This window comes from Primulina eburnea, chromosome 3 (assembly GCF_022965805.1).
Source record: "Primulina eburnea isolate SZY01 chromosome 3, ASM2296580v1, whole genome shotgun sequence".
Classification (NCBI taxonomy): Eukaryota; Viridiplantae; Streptophyta; class Magnoliopsida; order Lamiales; family Gesneriaceae; genus Primulina; species Primulina eburnea.
Window position 1 is genome coordinate 527165 of NC_133103.1, and position 20085 is coordinate 547249.

The following is a 20085-nucleotide window of genomic DNA, read 5'->3' on the forward strand; positions in this document are numbered from 1 at the left end:
TTGTACCACTAACTCTTTACACAAAACAAAAATATTATCGGAAAACCAAGTTTTTTGTTACCAGTTACATTATCTAATGGCAGCTGGTTTAAAATTACATCTAAGTATTGTATTGGGTTCAAACCAGATACGTGGAAAAACACGTTTCGAGAAGGCAAGAAGTAATACGAGGAATTGACCACCATCCAAAGTTTAACCAATGAATTCTTGCAATACAAAATTGTCAAGAATTTGATTCTTGAAACCCAATAGAAAGAACTCTGATTCAAGAAGAAGATACGATCCATCTGATCAAATAGCTTCTTCAGCTTGTAAACGCTCATCAATTATCATAGTCCATTATCGGGGCACACAGATACCTAGCTCTGGAACAAGAAGACGAAAATCCACACGTGGAGCATTAATACCATACATCAGATAACTCTAAGAAAAATCAACCCAAAAAGACAAATATAAGGACTAGAGGAAAAGGAAATGGTTGAATGCAGCAATTAGTCGTCATAAAATCAGTAAAATCAATTATGTACTCGTGCCTCTTCTCCTCTGTCAGACATTATATAGAGTTTTCTATTTAGAATAAAACGACTACATATTAAGAAACATAAGGGCTCTTGTATTTTCAATTGAAATCTAAAGATTTCCTCGAGTAAATCTTTCAACAGGTTTGAGGACATATAATTCAATTAAAGAAAGGTAATGACAGAGGAGAAGAATGCATTGTGATAAGGGACCACATAGAGACAGCTTCACATGGCATAAGAATTACACCATCGATGCGGCTGAGAAGGACTAAGCTCATTGTGCCCAACAATATCACATGGCGTACGCTGCATTCATTTACAAGAATTTCTGGATTCAATGTGTTGTAGTGCAGTGATAATAGAGTGATAGATGGTCATAGGTGTCAGCTCCGCGCAAGTGCTGGGTAAAATTGTGCACCACGACGACGACTGTTGAGTGGTCATAGAAGGACTAATCTTTTGGGTTTGGGCTCCTACCTCAAGCTTAAAGCCAAACACATTTTTCAGCCCAATAAGCTGGACAATACACTCAACTTCCCCCAAGTAAAACTTTTATTTAACCAAATGGTATAGCTCACAGCTGCTGGCTTTTTAGAGAAGGCCACTTACATGCACAAGATGCTGCTTTCGATACTTGGAAACCAAACTCGGAGAAACTTAATTTATAACAAAACCAACCATATGATAAAGCCGCCAACCTGGAAATTTCAATCAATTGTGGTGTGTAGAACACGAGAAGATAAAATCCCAATGGCTGGATATCATAAAGTCCGTTTAGCTACATGTTCGCTCACTGAATTGACATTACATGCCTTAAATAATACATTCCAAATTATATTGCAGCTAAACGAATATGGCCCCATGCTACACGGTGTTATTCCTAGAAATAACAACACATATATCAAGCAAGGCACTTGGATTAAAGTCTCAGGAAAGCTAAATATGCATTTTGACTCCACGAAATACTAAATTAAATGAATCAGTAAGATCTCATCGTATTCCATTAAATTTTCCCACTAAATTGCTATTGACTTCAGCAAAAAAGCCACCTAATAAACAAGCTTCAGCGAGAATTACACATTTGGTTGGGAATTTCACCAAATTTGCATTTGCTGCATAAAATCAACTAAAAACACCGTTGTTGAAGCAAAGCTTCTGGAAAGATAGCATCAGATGATTAGAATACAGCATTTTTGTTAAGATATGAAAAAACTAGGAAGTATTCTTACATAAACAATACAAAATCTATCAAACACCAGGGTTGGCACTGCAGAGCATACCCTGAGACAAGGATCTGCAGGTGTCAGCACCCAGGCAAGAAGTCAACCTAGCCGAGGAAATAGCCGAGTGGAGTGGTAACAGAGACTGTAAAGCTCCCATTTGCGACCATGGCCTGAAATGCAAGATATTACATTTGATTTGATGACATAAGAAGTCTTGAATTTAGATGACCCAAGCATTTAAAATCCAAATAAAAAACTTATTCAGAAATGTAAAGAGAACATATTTGCTACTTAATAAAAAAAATAACTCGGCATTAATTTTCTTAATATGCAACTTCATCCCAAGACAAATAAAATTGCCATCCTCACGTACTTGGCTGATGGCTCTGCAACTAATTCCAGGTGCACTCTACGATATGGGTCATGGAAATAATAGGGTTCGTCTTTTTACAATAAAATGCCGTCGGTTGAATGATAAATCCATGCAACTCATTGATAAAATAGGAAAATATAAAATCTTGAAATGATTCACATCATAAAGCACGAGCTTGGTGGTGTTCGATAAATCAAATCCTGACAATGATAAGAGATTTAGCAGAAATCCATATCAATCCAACATATACGCAGAAACAAAATCAATCGTGGAAAAATAACTCATGTACGGTTTGAAATGAAAACCTAGAGAAAAGGGACGGCGGGGAGCGCAAGGATTGAGCTCTGGTGCAGGGCTTCGCGAAGGTGGATTTGAGAAGGTTAAGTCCAGACCTTGAGATTGATCTGTAGCACGACGCCATTAATGGCGAATACGTTATAATTGAAGGGAGCTAGGGTTCTAGAGAAGTTTTTGAAGCGAGGTGTTTCAGAGTTTGAGCTAGGGCTGACTCTTGTTTTATTAATTAAAAAAATTGCTAATAGTGTTTTTTAAAATCTTTTAATTATTAGAAAATTTAAAAAAATAAGAAAAACGATATGCAATTTTCAGACCACTACATATAGATAAATTTGGATATATAACAACAAAATGATTTAAAAAATGCATTTAGCAAAATATAATTAAAGAACGAATGAATGAGGATCTTCTATGAGGCAACCAACTGGGAAACAACAGGAACAAATACATTATATATATATATATATATATATATATATATATATATATATATATATATATATTAACAAAAATAAAATAGAAGAATGAGACCACACTAATCCAATCCCCACTGAAACTTAACCCCATAAGAAGTTTCAGAAGAATTACTGTACACGGCTATGCAGCGGCTCAAGGCAACCAAAACTACAGAATTTATGGCCAATTCTGCACTTCGTAGTCCACAATCCTGCACCAAAAGATAGCGTCTCTCACAGTTTCTTCGGCAAGTTGTATGTTTTCTTGAGAAACCTTGACGTGGTTTCATCGTTCCTGTGGCACAAAAGTCGCAGCAACGTATTTGGTTCAATTGGGTTCCACTGCCCAGATGTTGGAGGTAATGGGAGTCGAGATTTGACTGATGAACCGTATGTTTCTAAAGTCAAGCGTCTAAACAGCTCAATGAGGTTCTCTGTGTCCGTTCAAAAAAGGGGAACTATGTCTCTTGCTGTGGTTGCAAACTTATCGATTAAGTCAGCAGGCAATCCATCCCCATCGGCCCAGAATAGATCCTTAAGGGACTTGAAATCATCCTCTATTATCTGTGAGTCCTGGCGAGAAAAGGCTCGTGTAGGGCCCCCAGCAAGCAATACCAATAAAAAACCTTCAAATGAGGCTCGCATTATGTCAGCAACAATTCGGGTACGCAATCTTTCTTGAACAGTGTCTGCTACAATAGTCAGTGTTTTCTCAAGATCCTGGAGAAAGTGTTCGATTCTAGACGACGCAGGGTCACCAACATACAGTGAGTCCCATAAAGTGTGGCCGAGATCATGGAAGACAATTTTGTAAGCAGCTCCTTCAGACAATTGTTGGACTGCTTCAATGCAAGCAGCTGGTGTGAGTTCAAACTTCTTACTTAATCCGTTCGAAAAATCTTCTAAATTAGCAGATTCTGAGTTCCTCAATAAGGTTACTATTCTTTTCTCCATAACTTCTAACTCCATCCGTATTTTATGCAAGCTATTTATACGTACACAAAGTGGTGGAACCCCCGAAGAACTATCTCCATTAACTGTAGCAACCTGAGGATTTTTCTTCTGAGAGTTTATTGATTTATCCTTTTTCTTCCATTGAAATTTCGCCTCAGTGGTACATCTGGTTAATGCCGGCATCGTAGGAATACAAGTGTTTCTTGATCCTGCATACCAAAGATTTCATAAAGTTGACTTCTAGGACATTGACAATTATATGAATATTTTGGTTGAGCTAAGCAGTATAAGTATTACCACAGCCCGATTTTGCTTTCGTTACATAATATTGAAGACATTTATCAAGTCCAGTGATTAAGTCAGGGAGCAGTGCTGGATGCATTGGTATCGGCAACTGAAAGAAAGCATCCAAGGTCTCATCAACTATTCGCAAAACCTCTACAGCTGAAGGAGCACATCCTTCTTGATTGGCTTGTGGATTCCAAAGCTAAATCAGAGAAAAACAACGACATGAACAATTCCATTGCCAAAAAAAACATTTCTACCACTGTCAAGACCGAAACAGCAGTACACCATTGAGTTGTGAAATCATTTTTTTAGAGAACAGTCTTTGATAATAGTAGTAAAAATTCTTATTTAAACTAAATAAAAAAAATGATCTTTTCAATTTATGAACTTGTAAAATCTGAATTTTGTTGTTATAGTAAAGAATCAGTATAAGGTACCTCTTGTTGGAGATTTCTGTCAACCCATTCCTTCAACCTCTCTATTCTAGTCTTTATCCAAACGTTTACCATTTGAGCCATTGCACCTTCAGCTTCAAAAGGAGGCATCTCACGAATAATAGCCTTCCCACCATCATCACAGTCCACTGAATCTTCTACCGCAATTTGGACAAGATCTTTTTCCAATTTATCTGCAGCTGGCAGTATTTGTACAGCATCTGGGGTCAACTCTGTGGTACATGATATGAATTGCTTCAGCTCGTTCCCATAGAAAGCATGTAAAGTGGCAACAGCAACACCTGCGGCAAAAGGGTGCCATCCCTTTAAAATAGGGCTAAATATGTCCTTTTCTTTTGCTGCAAGCTCGCCAACATCCTTTGCGAGGATTGCAAGAACAGGAAGGGGATTTGATCAACTTCTAGATGCCCTCTTGCTGGAATCAGCCTTCTCAATCCTCTGTAAACTCGATATTATTAATATCTTTTTTATCTGAATATTTCATGAGTTGATCAGAAAAGGAATAGCGTGGGAGAAAACCCGATCCGTTACATACTCCAGGAGGGTTTCAACTTCAGGAAAGGACCGCGATAATTTACACATAACCCACTCCTGTTACTATATATTAGTCTTCATACTCTTTTTCCTAGTCCTAAATAGCTAATTATGTGATTGGACCCTGACTCAAGACAGGTGGAGTTTCAAGAAAATGAAAGGTTTGCTTGTCGGTAGACTGATCACAGTTGATGATGATTCTGATCGATGTATGTGTTGGTCGTCAAAAGTTCAAAAATGTGATCATTCTGAATGATTATGGATAAAGTAAGTAATGGACATAGGATCACATAATTACATCCCCACCACCTGTACAGGCAGTGGAAGAAATTAATTAAGCTGTGTGAGGCATTGTCACTGGCCACCCGACTCACAACCGGGTTATCCTTTCAAAATTGAAGCTCTACAAGAACAGCAGAGGAACTTGCCTGAGCAAATGCAGTGCGCAGCGATGACCTTATATAAGTGTCTATCCTGCTGAGAGTCACATCAACTTCATTTTTTCTTCTGCGGCAATACTCATTTGATATATGTTCAACCAAAATCTTAGCAGCTGAGACCCCAACCGACACAATGCTCTGCATGGACTCTATATTTCGACTATCAAATGTTTCATGATATGCCAGGAGTCTTTTCTCAGTCCATCCCAACATGGCAGTCAAAGTAGCATTTAAAATCTTTGAGTAAACTAGATCTTTTGTTATCTTTGAGTCTTTTGTGACTTCAGCGAGCTGGCAATCGGCTGCACGTATTAGATCATTTTCAACTTGTCCGGTGGCCACATAGTGATTGAACAGAACCCAGGTGAAGCATAAATTATGCATCATTTGGTTTAGTCCCAGGATTCCCCAAGTTTTCTTTATGAGTTTCATCAGCTCGTCAACTTCCTCCACGATAGATATTTCATCATTTATGTCAAAGCAGGCTTCGAGAAGCAATTCATAGAGCCGGGTATTCAATGGGTAGCCATCTGCCCAGTGGCAAGAATCCAGAGATCCGTCAGATGTTCTACCAGCAAGCACCGTTGTTGTAGTGCGAAGGACTTGCATTGATTCATTGTTTCTCCCAGTCTCCAGAGGCTTGTTGAAGGCTCCTTGAATAATTTGTCGTAGTCGTTGAGCAGCAGTATTAGCCTTATCCAATGCTGTGTGAGGATGCAAAAGTAGTCCAGCCTCAAGCATTTTAAGGTTTCTCTTCTGCCATGCCTCGTATTCTTGTTGATCCGCAAAATCCGAGGCTTTGAATTGTTGTAAAAGCTCTAGTGGGAGAACCATTGACTCAGTTCTCCTTCCAACCTATAACAACCAGAAAAAAACTATATATTTTACCTTATGGTGAAGTACATGAAGCACGGACAATTCATTAATTAAATCTTTGAACCAGCGAAAAAACAAAATACAATACATCTGGAGTTTAAAATAACATAATAGAATAAACTTCCATATGTGTGATGGCACATAAAACTTTGAAAGTCAATTGACAGAAACTAAGAAAGGCAGCAGGAAAAAATTAAACAAAATAGCACATTTATCACTCTGTTAAAAAGCAATAAAATATATTCATCTAATTTTTTATTACTTTCATTTACACATTTTGAAGAACTCAACTCATAGAAAACAAGAGATTTATCAAACACAGTAAAAATGACGTCACGTAACTCCTAAAATGCCTCTTACTCCAGAAATGTCGAAACTTAAATCCAAAAAAATCATTAACTAACGAACAAATTTTATCAACAGAAAACAAACGAAAGAAACAGTAGCAAATCTACTCTTTTAATTACATCAACACAGTAACCTTCAGGTCACGCGGTTCCCATTTTCTAATGGCTCTCGTAGACCTCATATCTCAAATTCAATCTAAAAGTTAAAAATCAACAATTTACAGCACCAACGCCAAATCCAACGCTGAAAACTCATTTCCTTACCAAATTAAAACAACAGTGACATATTACAATCGAAGACAGAATTTTTCGATGAAGAGATAAAATTGGAAAAAATGTTGCAAGAATAAGAGTAATGTGATAGCTGACCTGGCTGGCAGAAATCCTCAACAAACCCCTCCTAATTCTAGTATCCATGGCTTCCGTAACCCTCGTCTGTACCCTCATCAACTCCCCCAGAGTCATTGGCTTCTTAACTTTCCCACCCGAACCCGAATTACCCGGACTTCCACCATCGAGCTCCGCTTCGAACTAATGGATATCATCCCTAGCGCCTTCTTCATCTTAGAAGCCGCCGCCGAATTCAATGACCTCTGCAAAGTACTACTCGAAATTCCATTAGAACTACTCGAATTGTTGGGCGAATTAGCGAGATTGCTGCTGGGAATGTAGGTGAGAGGCTTCGTGGATGCGGAGCGAGTGGCGGAAAGGAAGATCTCGTATGCCGAGGCGCGAAGGTCTGCGGCGGAGAGAGTGGGAGTGAGGTCGCCGAATGGGGAGGGAAGCGGCGAAAAAGAGGCGGCAGCTGAGGTGGCAGTGAGACGTGAGGTGGCGGATGACGGAGAAGCGGCGGCGGAGTTAGAGGAGGAAAATGAATCTCTTTTGCTGTAGCCGAGGGAGCGGTCCCGGAAGAGAGACGCCATAGTTCCACCGCGTGATTGGTAAAGAGAGACAACGGAAGGTCGTAAATCTTTTTGAAATAGATTTAATTCCAATTATGCGTTTTATTTAAATTATGGTTTATAATGATAATTATTTTGGTATAAATAAATTGCATTATCTTAAGCTATAACAATCTACTATAAACTTATTTCAAAAAAAAAAAACAATCTACTATAAACTAGTGCTATATTAATTAATGTATTAAATAAATATTAATATCAGTACAAATATACAAAAGATTGATTAAAATAAAAAATATAAGATAAAAAAATTATAATATTTAAAAAAAAACCAGAGGGCACATTAATATTTCATGAATTTAAGATTTAATAATGAATTTATGGAAGATGAATTTTAAGTTATATATATATATATATAATTTGAAATTAAAGATACGATAATATTACGTAGATAATAATCTAATATAAAAAAATTGATAATTAATATAATATTTGATTTGATTGATAAATAAGAGTTCGTCTGATTTTATAGATAAAATTTGAAATAAGATGAAAAATTATTATTTTGTTATTTTAATAATTAAAAATATTAATAGTATTATTTATTAAAATAATATTGTAATTTAATTCATTGAATTAATATAAGATAAATAAACAATGTGACGAAATAAAGATGAAATATCAAATAATTAATGATATTATACTTCAAAGTATGCCAAAAATGATTACATGAAAGCTGTTGGTGTGCATTTTATATCAGCATGATTATAAAATAGTTAATGATTCTGGTGACCCATCTTTTTCCACGTTACATATTCAAATTATTGTAATCCAAAATATACATTATTATTTCATTATTTATACATTTATTTATTGAAGTGCACTTTTGTATCATTCAATTAAGGAACATTTTTACTCTCTTCCGATGATTTGCTTATTTGACCTTATTTAATGAGGTTTTAATAGGATATAAAAATATTGTTGAAAATGGTCGATATATTTAATATATATGAATGAATAGATTGACATATGAAAAATTAAATATGGCTTTATTAATTATTTTAATTTTAAAAACGCACTGTTTTAATCTTTTTTTTTTTCATTTGTAATGTATATGTGTCATGACACACATCAAAATTATCAAAACAACAACGATAGAAGAATAAAATTAAAATTTAATAATATAAAGAATCAAAATCACAAAAAAATAATCATATATGACCAAAATTAGAGTTAGTTGTCCATTATCGACACATTCAAAATTTTAGTTGTATCAATTCAATTGGATTCCATGTTATTATCATTTACTACATAAAAAGATAATGGGGAAGGAATAAGGATATAGAAACTAGGCCCAAACCTATTTTCCCTCTCTTTGGGCCTTTACATGTTTTTTGGGGCCATTTTGAGGAAAGATTTGTGATCTTAGAGCATCAGCCACAAAATTAGCTCCAAGAAAACTTGGGAAAAAGTCGATGCGTCGCGTCTTTAGGAAAGGGTTAATGGGAACCAGATTTCAGAAGATATAAAGAAACCAATAAAATTTAACAAATGGTGCCTCCATCTTCTACAATCAGAGCATTCGGTTCGATAATTGTCAGATTCTCAAATGGGTTTTCTCTTAAACCCTCCAGCTCCTGCTCTTATCATAGTAAAGCCCTTTTGTTTTTCGTTTATTTTGTGGAAATATTCCGTGATTTTTGTTAATTCCCATTATGATGTCTGTGACAGTTTTTTCGTTGTTGATGGTGAATCAGGAACTGGTTTGTTGAGTACAAAGCTGTCGTTTTTTTATTGCTATTCTTCTGGCTCTTGGGCTTCATTTTACGGGCCTCAATGTGATACTTCCAAAAGAAAAATATGGACTAGCACTCCTCTGTGTATGGGAAGGCGCTCCTGCAAAATTGCCGGCAGAAAGGTAGCTGTGCTGAAATGTGTGGGTCTGTGTTGAAATGTGGCATTTGTATTTCTCTTATTAGTTATGAACTCTTAATTTGCTATGTGAATTGACGAGCTGAAGTAGCTTTGCCTGCAATTTTAGATGAATATAGCTGCTGGTTGAGGTTTATTTTAAATGTGAAATCTGATCAAGTCTTGGTCGATCTTTTATTCATAAAAAAGAGAAGATGTGCTTTAGAGCACATTTTGTGGTGTATTTGTTCTACTTCGTTCTGTTTGGTTCATGGTTTCTTGAGGTGTGAATTTAACACTGATCAGAAAGTTGATGCGCATTTAAACATGATCAGAAATTCAATGACTGGAAAGTGGAAACTAGTAATGTGAGTTATTGAACTATCGGAAATGAATTTCTTCTCTTTCTTGAACTGTCCGTGTGTAATTTCCACTATCTCCAGCGTTGATGTTTTGTGCAAGAATTTGGAGGATCAGTAACCAAATTATCTGATCACAGCAATTCTATTTCAATTTGTTGTCCACATTATGCCAATCTGACTTAACTTAAGAGTGGGAAGTTATAAGTTAATTAGAAATAGACAAAATAAATAATACTATGTCAGTTGGGCAACCGGTGAATTGATATCACTATATTTTTTTTGGTGTATGGTGCATTGGTTTATTTTATCTTAGTTTGTTAAAACAGTTTGTATATCAAGTGTTTAGATATCTGGCTTTTATGCAGACCACCCAGGACGCAAAGAAAGCAAAACTGTATGCTAGATTTGGGAAGGAAGTTGTATCTGCGTAAGTGGTGCTACGACTTTGCAACAGCGTGATATGACAGACTTCATTGTCAAAACAACTTTCTGTTTGTTAACAATTATAAAAGAAGAATACATGGTCGTGCATAAATGACATTGCATGTTTCATGCATATAGGACCATGGGATTTAGTTCAAAAAGACATTTTTACCATACAAAGAACTCAAAACTGTTAAAATATAGTTATTACAGCCAGTCTACCTTTCATGAATTCAATTTTTCTGTTAAAGTGACTTCTGACATGGTATCAAAGCCCATAATCAGTTGTTCATAGTCAATTATGTGCAAGTCCCCATATCTTTCATTAAGTTAGTTTTGGGTGCCCTTTGTTGCTTAATATCTGACTAGTGTGTTTAATTTTGAACATATGGTACCCCAACTGTTGACTTGCACTTGTGAAAGTATTCATAATTATGAATATTATTGTTGGACCACTTCTTATGAATCCAAGTTTTGCACGAAGTGGTTTAAGCAAGAACCCAACCCACATTGATGAATGGGGGTTTTGTGTCACTCCAAAGTCCAAGACTGAATCATTTTCTGGATTTCGACAACTCCTCAGCGCTTCAGCCTTGTTTGTTATAATTATTATTTTGGTATTATAAAAATTGTTTTAAATGTTTTTATGTTTAATTCTCCATCTATTAAAATTCTTTAATGTCCAGGGTCAAGAAAGGTGGTTCAAGTCCGATATCTAACACAACTCTAGCTGCTTTATTCGAGAAAGCCAAGGAGCTTGATATACCAAGGGATATTCTAGATCGTAATATCAAGAGAGCTTCAGAGAAAGACCAGGAAGCCTACATAGAAAAATTCTATGAGGTTATTAACCCTCTAATTCACTATGTCCCTTCATATTTAAAGCAAGCTGCAAATACAGATTCACCTTTTTTTGGCCATTTTGCCTCCATCTCAATTACCTTTGTATGCGTATTCAGGTATATGGTTATGGTGGAGTGGGTATGATAGTTTCGGTGTTAACAGATAAAGTAAACAGATCAGTGGCAGCTATTAGAGAGGTAGTGAAGGACTGTGGTGGGAAAATGGCAGATTCTGGATCCATCATGTTCAAGTTTAAACGTGCTCGGGTTGTGAATATAAAGGCAGCAGAATCCGACAAAGATCAACTTCTTGCTCTTGCCTTAGATGCTGGTGCTGATGATGTCATCGAACCGTCCATCGATGAAGATGACACTGAAGAGGATTCGGAAAAGTATGGAAGACTTTCCTTAATTGAGTCAGAAACTCCTAGAGCCGTGGTGTTTTTCTTTTTTACCTAAATTTCTTCTTGTTAATCTTTATATTTCTCAAATAATTCATCTATAACATATTCAAATACAATTTGATTGAAAAATATGCAGAACAATATTTTTTAAATTGAAAAATTAAAATATTCTATATTTAAATTAGGCCGCCACTTAGACGGATTTGAGTTACCTAGGGTCCTAGGCGGCGACTAGGCAGCCTAGGCGGCCGATTTTCTTTAACGGCGCCCAGAAGCATCACCTTTCTAAAAATCGGGGTGGTGAGAGGCGGCGCTTTTAAGAAAACTGGTTTGGATGCAACAGGGGAAAATCCTTACTTTTTTTCGTTTTTATAAGCATTTCTGGCTTCAAATTATTTGTTTGAGGCAGTATTATCTTTTTTTTTTTTTTTTCAAATTGAATAAGAAATGTGAGACATATACAAAATGATAGTTGGATGTTCGGAATTCAGCGTGCAGGTCCTTTGAAATTTATTAATACGATGCCTCAAATGTATCGACCACTTAATCAAGATGAAGTCAGAGATGATGCTTTTGTATACTGACATGTTGCTTGAATACAAATTCTTTCTATATTGTATTCACCATGGCCTTTTAACTTTGTGTTTTAATTCTTGCGACCTTGCATAGATATATTAAGATCGTAAGTTCGATGGATAACTACCCAGTCATCTTATCAAAACTGCGGGAAGAAGAAATTACTTTTGAAACTGACAATGGATTTGAGCTTCTTCCTTTAACGCCTATTGAGGTACCTCGAAAGTTCTTTATACCATTAGTTCAAATCGCAAGGTTTTATCATGTCTAACATTTCAATATTTTGTTTTTCCGAACCACAGTATAACATTCTGTAATATATTGAGATTCTATCTTCTACAAATTCAAGCTTCGAGTCTCAAAGTTCCAGAGTCTCCCTGTCTAACCTTTTCTCTCGTTGCAAATCCTGGGCTCATTCTTGTTTCCATGCATGTTTTCCGTATCAAACAATTTCTCAGTATATGAAATGTATGTGGCAGGTCGATGATGAAGCTATGGACTTGAACAAAGAATTGATGTCCAGATTACTTGAACTTGACGATGTTGATGCCGTGTATACTGATCAGAAATGATTTCCAAGACCAGACAGCAACAACTTGGCTCGAAATCAAACCAAGATTTGGGGTCGTCGAATCGGCATATTTGCAGCTTGCAGAGGATCGAATGCAACAAAACCTTCACAGTTTAAAGTGAACCATGAACTGTTGCCTAGATGCTAGAGCATGGAGCCTAATCTATCGAGGCAGTTATCATTTCTCAAAAAATGCTAAATCTTATACTCAGACACGCAGAGGAAAAATGCAATGCTCATTTCATCTCGGATTAATCACATTTCATTTAAACTTTTAAATGTTTCTTGATTCTTGATAATTATCCCTGTACCTATCTATATATTTAGTTTATGTTTTTTTTTTTTTACTATGATAGTATAATGCATGGTGTTCTGTCTAGTCTTTTTGATAAGAATTTTTCCTCTTTAGCCCATAAATTGTCTCGGCCCGAAATGCTTCGAGTTTTAATGTCCATCTTTGGGGATTCTCAGCCCGGATCAAATGCTTTAGAAGCCACTTTCAACTGTCATTGGCTCATCAATTATTCAATGTGTAGCTTTTTAATATTCTCCGAGTTTTCTCATATGAACTCATCATGATTAAAGTTCGAGTGGACGTCCATTCAAAGAAACGTATCGGTTTCCGGGACAATATCCATCCTTGAAGGTTACATTTGGCTCCTACCCAGGTTTCGATACATGTTTCGAAAAATCATAAACAAAAAATTCATTAGAAAACTTCGAACACGAGCCCTTCCGTCCCGACTCATGCTCCGATCCCATCGCTTTCTTACATGTGACACTCAAAATTCGCTGGCATTGATGTCGATGGTCCATTCATTTGAAAAGTCAAAAATTGAATAAATCTGTGTGGTCCTAAAGTTTACCCGATTTTTTTTAAAAAAATGGTCTGATTTTTCCATGGGATTTAGGGAGAACGTATTTATAGTAGGGTGGCTGCTGCTGGCATATGATTTTGAGTCAAAATTTTTACCCATCCGACAATTGGTCCAAGTCATTCAGCTGAAGTATTGCCGGCACTATTCATGCAGTTCGCAATAGAAATCATACACATGATATATCTCTGAAACTTATGCTTTTTATTTATTATTATTTTTATTATCTTGTCCACGGTGAATTCGAAATTGTAATATATTTTGTCATACTTGAATGGAAATGTCATTAAAGGGAAAGACAAATCTTCGACTTTATAATTTTTTGCAGTTCACAAGCAAAATTGGATTATTTCAACGTATTTTATGAAAAGTGAATTATAACCCTCAAAAAGCTTAAATTTATGTTACCGTCTCATGTATATAGAATGCTTTTCTTTTTAACACTGATTTGAGAAATAAAATTTATTTGATTAATTCAAATAAAGATTCTCACGTTTGAATAAAAATAAAATCAAGAAAAAATATGAATAAACATAAAAATTGAAATATATATTTGAAAGGAAAAAAACGAAATAATCGGGACGGATGGAACATAGTATTATGAAATTTTATCTGTTCGTCCGAGAAAGAGTAGATAAATTAAAGAGAGGCAGCCCAGCCGCAAAGCAGTGTGTCACTCCTTTTATTTTGTTGGGAGAGATGGAAAAGACGGGTTCATTTCACCCTATCTTGTGTGCACTGCCCATGAGGTGATCAAGGTCCAGATTACACACACATACACCCCATGAAGTGATCAAAAGCCCAGATTTAATCACCATATAAAATCAATGGCTGAGATCCTGTGAGGACACTACCCCCACAGGTAGCATCTACTCTACCGAAAAGACGTGTCCGTACAGAAAACAAGGGAGGGGGGCAGGCCAGGGGCAGACCATGACCCCCAATAATATCATCATTTAATAATTCAAAAGCGGACCACACAAATATACATGACACCCTCTCCTCAACCAGTTTATTATTTAATATACAATATTAACAATAAATTCCACTATTTTTTTAATATTTTACTCCATGCCGACACCAAAATACGCACACACTACATCTATATTATATTATATTATATCATCCTTATTAATATATGGATAGTTACCAATCCTGGGACATATCTTCTCTCCTACTATTCTCCACTTTTCAACATTTATTAATATTAGTGTTTTGTTTCTTTATATAATTAAATATATCAATATGTTGTTTCCCAAAAAACAATAAAGTACGTGAGACAATAATATTTATACACTTAAAATTATCGTGTGCGTTAAAGATATAATTAAGAGGTACAAAGATATAAATTTTAGATTGAGTGATAAAATTACACTATAATTTTAAATAAATTATAATTGATCTTAATTTTCTAACTCTTAAAATTTTTACCCGACAACAATATTATGTAAGACTAGTACTGTAATTTAAAATAACAATTATGACCACCTTCGAGCTGGAAATTCCGACGAAAAGTCAAATTGTTATCTTCCTAATTTCTTCTTGAGAGGATGAAATGTTCCTTTTTTTCGTGACAAAGCCCCCATCTCAACCTCCTAGCTATATAGCTACCTACGAATTAAACTCTAATATTATCACCTGGTCCATTTTGGAGGTCCCCTTTTCAATATATTGATTAGCATTTAATAAATCTTTTTAGTTTTCACAATATCTTTTTAATTATTAATTATGTAACATTGATGTGTCAACTGATCTTTTGGACATGCAACCATATATATTACAGTATCTCATGTGCACAACTCAAAAGTATTATATAGCTTTTGAAAGTGGTTTATTTCGCCTTCTTAATCACTTCAACTCATTATCTCCGGTTCAAATACATAGATTGTGAGTATGAGTAGTGCAAATGAGATACCGTGAAAGATGTGATTGCAAGCCAAAAAAATCAGTAGTTCCATGGGCATTAATTACAAATTAAGATACAATATATTTTTTGTATGATATTTTATTATTTCGTGTTGATTTACATACTGACAATTGATTTTAAAATATTTACATATAGATTATTTTTTTTATAAAAATAATATCAAATTCGATATATAATTTGTTAAAAAAATATATAAAACCTACCCGTAAATTTATTTACTCTAATTATTCACGACATTATAATTCCAAAAAAAAAATAGCCCATGTGTTGCAATTTTTAAAATTTACTTGATTAACAACTATTGTCGTATATATTTTTAAATAAATAATGAATACTGAGGTCGGCCATATTTATATACATCGTGGAGTTAATACATCTTTATCAACAGGGACCTACTTGTTGAAAAATCAGCACAATGTCAAAATCATCACTTCCTCATAATCTCTTCACTTTTAGATCATAGCTTTGAGCTTTACTGGATTTGGTGGACATGTTCTAAATTCAAAAAAGGAAAATGAAAAGGAATATATATTTCATGATTTAAATTGCGCAAGCATAGATCGTCGACGTTATATTCAAATTAAAATCAATGGCTATTCGGTCATATATATGAATTAAATATTATTCGCAGATCGATTCGGCTAGAAAGCGATATTCGAGCGAAAAATTATTAATTGCATCCGATATAAAAAAAATAGATGTATTTAAAGACTAATGTATCTTCTAGTATCCATTATTCACGTCGGTTCGTTCGACTCTACCCATATGGGTAGTGTCCCAAACTATTGAGGAGTTGATACTTGTCAACTCCATGCAATGAAGAGTTAACACGTGTCAAAATTTTGACAAATATCAACTCCTCAATGGTTTTAGGGCACTACCCATGTGAGTAGGGTTCATGTCTTAACTAGAGTAACGTCCTACATACGTTAGCTTTCAATGCGCAGATAACTAAATAACCTGTATGCGTTAGTTTTCGATGCGCACTGGGTAATTAAACATAATATAGATTATATGTAGTTGCGTACCATGAAGAATGGCAAGGTGCTTCATTTATTAATGTATGATAATTATATTATGATGTTATATCCTACCAAACATACCATTAACTACTAGGTTAATATCGTTTTGCAGTTACCGTAGATTAGGGATTTTTCAAAGGCTACTGCATGCCCTTTCTTTCTATCCTAATATAAAATTAAATAATAAACACAAATGACAAAACCCTAGTTTTTGAATAACCATGCATGCATGATAGTCTTACCCTACTTATATAATTTAATTAACAAAATGGAATCAATAATTCCATTATTAGTAGTGCCATTAAAAGCGAATCTCAACTGAATCATAAGGGGACACACTAATCATTTCTTAATTAGTCAGCATACGTATGATTTTTTGTTCTTATTAATTAATCGATTAATTAAATCGGATCTTTTTTTGGGTAAGCCGATGATCTAGTGACAAACTTAATATAATTTTGCAAATTTTTCTAATCAATTTTTAGGTTTTATTAGATCCACTATATATCAAATGATTCAAATTCGTTTTCTGTATATACTTTTAGGTAACTATCTATTAGAATTAATTTTACCACTTCAGATAAAAAAAAAGTTTTTGCACTCCTAGATCCCTGATTATTTTTTGGTATAAAATCGGTACAAATAATTGAAAATTTATATATACGATATTGCAGAATAAATTGTTTTATATATGAAACAAAAAAATAAAACTTTGATTTTAAAATTGGAAGAAATATATTAATATCAATAGTTATTATACTTGTTTGTGTGCTCCAATATCGTATATTATTACCCGATTTGAAAGAGTTTATACTGAAATATCATATATTAGTATCACATATTCAATGCTTTATATCAATTTTTCATCCGAAAAAAAACATGCCATGAATATCAAAATTTGTTATACATGTTTCGGTACTCAAAAATCATATATTGGTATCATATATGAAATATTTAATACTCAAAATTATATAATAATATCAGATTTTCAAGGTTTTGTACAAATTTTCATCTGAAAAATACGTGTCATTTATATCAAAATTTGTTATATATGTTTGGGTACTCGAAAAAACATATATTAACGTCAGATCTAAAATATTTAATCCTAAAAAATCTTATATCTGTAAAATCACATGTGGGACTAGAGAGTGAAGAAACAATTTTTAGGTTAATCCGGGACTTAAAAAAAATATCTGAGAAGAACTTTAACACACTTAACAATTAGTTATAAAAGGCAATATATATTAGGCCCCAAATTAATTTGTCTGTATATATGACCAAGTCGAATACATAGTACGATGACTAGCTAGCAAAGCTTAAATTCCACACGTCATTTTCGTTTGTTTGTTGCACTCAAAATAATTTCCTTACAACTCATACTCCGATTTAATTTGCATCCAAGGACGTTCGTTGTCCTCTAATCATTGTGTTTTTGTGAAATATATCACAATCAAATCGATCAAAAAATCTAAAGTTACAATGATATAAAATTTATGGCATTACATGCAAGGATATCATATTTCTAAACCCAAAACTAGTATCATCCTAAAAACACTTGCTATATATTAAATGAAGTTAAAGGTCTTTCTCTAAAATTTTCTTGAAGTGTTCAGCCTACTCGATTCCTTTCAGTTTTTGGGTTGAACAATTTTTAAATTTTCTCATTGGGGGTATATATTCCATCAATTCTTTGCATTTTTCTATGTTTACCTTTAGTGTCTTCCTACTAGGATTATCCATTCAAAATTTTCTTTTTAAAAAATTCATGAAATAAATGGATTCTACATACTAAAGCGCTATGATTTGATTGTTTTTCAATCGATGACCAATGTTGCTCCCAACAAAACCAACTAAATAATTGCACAAACTTGTGCTTTTGAATATAGAAAATGTGACATGGGCTTTAATATTAATTACAGAACCGAACACTTAATTAAATTTTTTTTTTGTGATAATATGAGTTAAAACAATTAAAGAAAACTTGTTTTTTTTTTGGTCATGTGTGTTTTTTATTTGAGATTTTGGTTCTCTATGTTATCAAATTGCTTTTTCAGTCGGTTATTTTTCAATTTTTGAAAATTTAAGTCATTTTTCAATCAAGAGTGTTGATCTGACATTCATCCATCAGTGCTACTTGCTAATATTCTCTATGATCAACTCAATTATTAAAACAGTGTATAAGATTCCCACAAATAGATATTTGTCATTGTTCTCCACCGTCATATTTATCTTCTAAACAAATATGTTTGTTTCTTAAAAATTTAAAAAGTTTTATTTTTTCTGAAAAATATAAATGACAAAACCAAAAAAGAAGAAAAGATAATTTATTATCCCTCCACTTGTGTACATACATTTATTTGCAAGTAAATACTAAAATATTTTATGGCATTTACCATTTTAGAGCTTTTAGTGTACCATCATATCGAATTAATAAATGCCCAACCAGTCAACCACCCCACAGCATATCTTGACTAACTTTTTCATATATATATATATATATATATATATATATATATATATATATATATATATATATATATATATATATATATATATATATATATATATATATATATGTATATTAACTCCGTTTCTTGTAAATATTTGAAACAAGTTTATCTTATGATCAAATTTATAGTTGTTAGCATGAGTGGGTTTCATGTGAGATCGTCTCACGTATTTTAATCTATGAGACGGGTCAATCCTACCCATATCCATAATAAAAGTGATACTCTTAGCATAAAAAATAATAGTTTTTCATGAATAACCTAAAAAAGAGATCCGTCTCACGAATACGACCCGTGAGACCATCTCACACAAGTTTTTGCCTGTTAGCATATATACAAATTTATTTCATAATATTGTGGCAAACCTCATATTAAGCGATGAAACAACCGTAGAGTCTAGCCGTTTATTTCTTACAATTTGTCAAAATTTCGAGTTCACACAGTCAAGCTACACGTAAATGTAATCCATTCTCCAGTTTCTTGAACGTATATTTTTGCTTGAATGTTCATAATATTGTTAACCCTTCTTTATAATTACCGATTTTATTTTTCTAAAAAAAATTAATTGTGAAGATGCCACGCGACATACATATATATGTAGCAGCCTTCACCGAATCGAGCAGCATATTGTACATCACGTTCTCAAAATGACATATTTTATTTGTTTCTTGCGAGGCCACCGCCTTATTATATAATTAATGAAGCGATTTACGAATCCAAAGTCATCATTCTTTTTTTTTTTTTTCAAAAAAGAACTATTAAAACCATAATTACATTTTAATTAAAGTCGTTATCGGTTGAGATCAATAATCACTATTTATTTATATTAAAAAAAGCTTGTCGGGGAATAATTAGTTGCTAGTTTTGGCTTTAAAAAATGGGTTTGGATAATAGTAGATAATAATTATTTTGACTAAAGTTGATGCAGTTTTTTTATTGTACTTTAAAATTAAATAATAATCACTATTAATAATCATAAAAGGCATGCGATTAACATCAT

The 20085-nt window shown here is 33.8% G+C and overlaps 1 protein-coding gene, 1 long non-coding RNA gene and 1 pseudogene across 3 annotated transcripts; 1 reads left to right on the forward strand and 2 right to left on the reverse strand.

Moving 5' to 3' along the window:
• LOC140825029 (uncharacterized) lies at nucleotides 1–2515 on the reverse strand. The gene is made up of 3 exons (XR_012116572.1): nucleotides 2423–2515; nucleotides 1802–1914; nucleotides 1–365 (listed from the first exon to the last, which is right to left on the reverse strand). It is a non-coding gene; the product is annotated as an uncharacterized lncRNA (long non-coding RNA).
• A 71-nt stretch (nucleotides 2516–2586) lies between these two features.
• On the reverse strand, nucleotides 2587–7740 carry LOC140825028 (protein unc-13 homolog; annotated as a pseudogene).
• Nucleotides 7741–9081: 1341 nt separating this feature from the next.
• LOC140825030 (probable transcriptional regulatory protein At2g25830) lies at nucleotides 9082–13133 on the forward strand. 2 transcript variants are annotated; one of them, XM_073186499.1, is made up of 7 exons: nucleotides 9085–9316; nucleotides 9423–9583; nucleotides 10304–10365; nucleotides 11048–11204; nucleotides 11321–11595; nucleotides 12277–12397; nucleotides 12663–13133. In XM_073186499.1, exons 1-7 carry the CDS (start codon nucleotides 9217–9219, stop codon nucleotides 12753–12755), a joined length of 969 nt encoding a protein of 322 aa, XP_073042600.1. In that variant the 5' UTR covers nucleotides 9085–9216; the 3' UTR covers nucleotides 12756–13133. The 2 variants fall into 2 exon arrangements, with proteins under 2 accessions (XP_073042601.1, XP_073042600.1); XM_073186500.1 differs by lacking the exon at nucleotides 12277–12397 and having other exon boundaries at nucleotides 9082–9316.
• Nucleotides 13134–20085: the final 6952 nt, after the last annotated feature.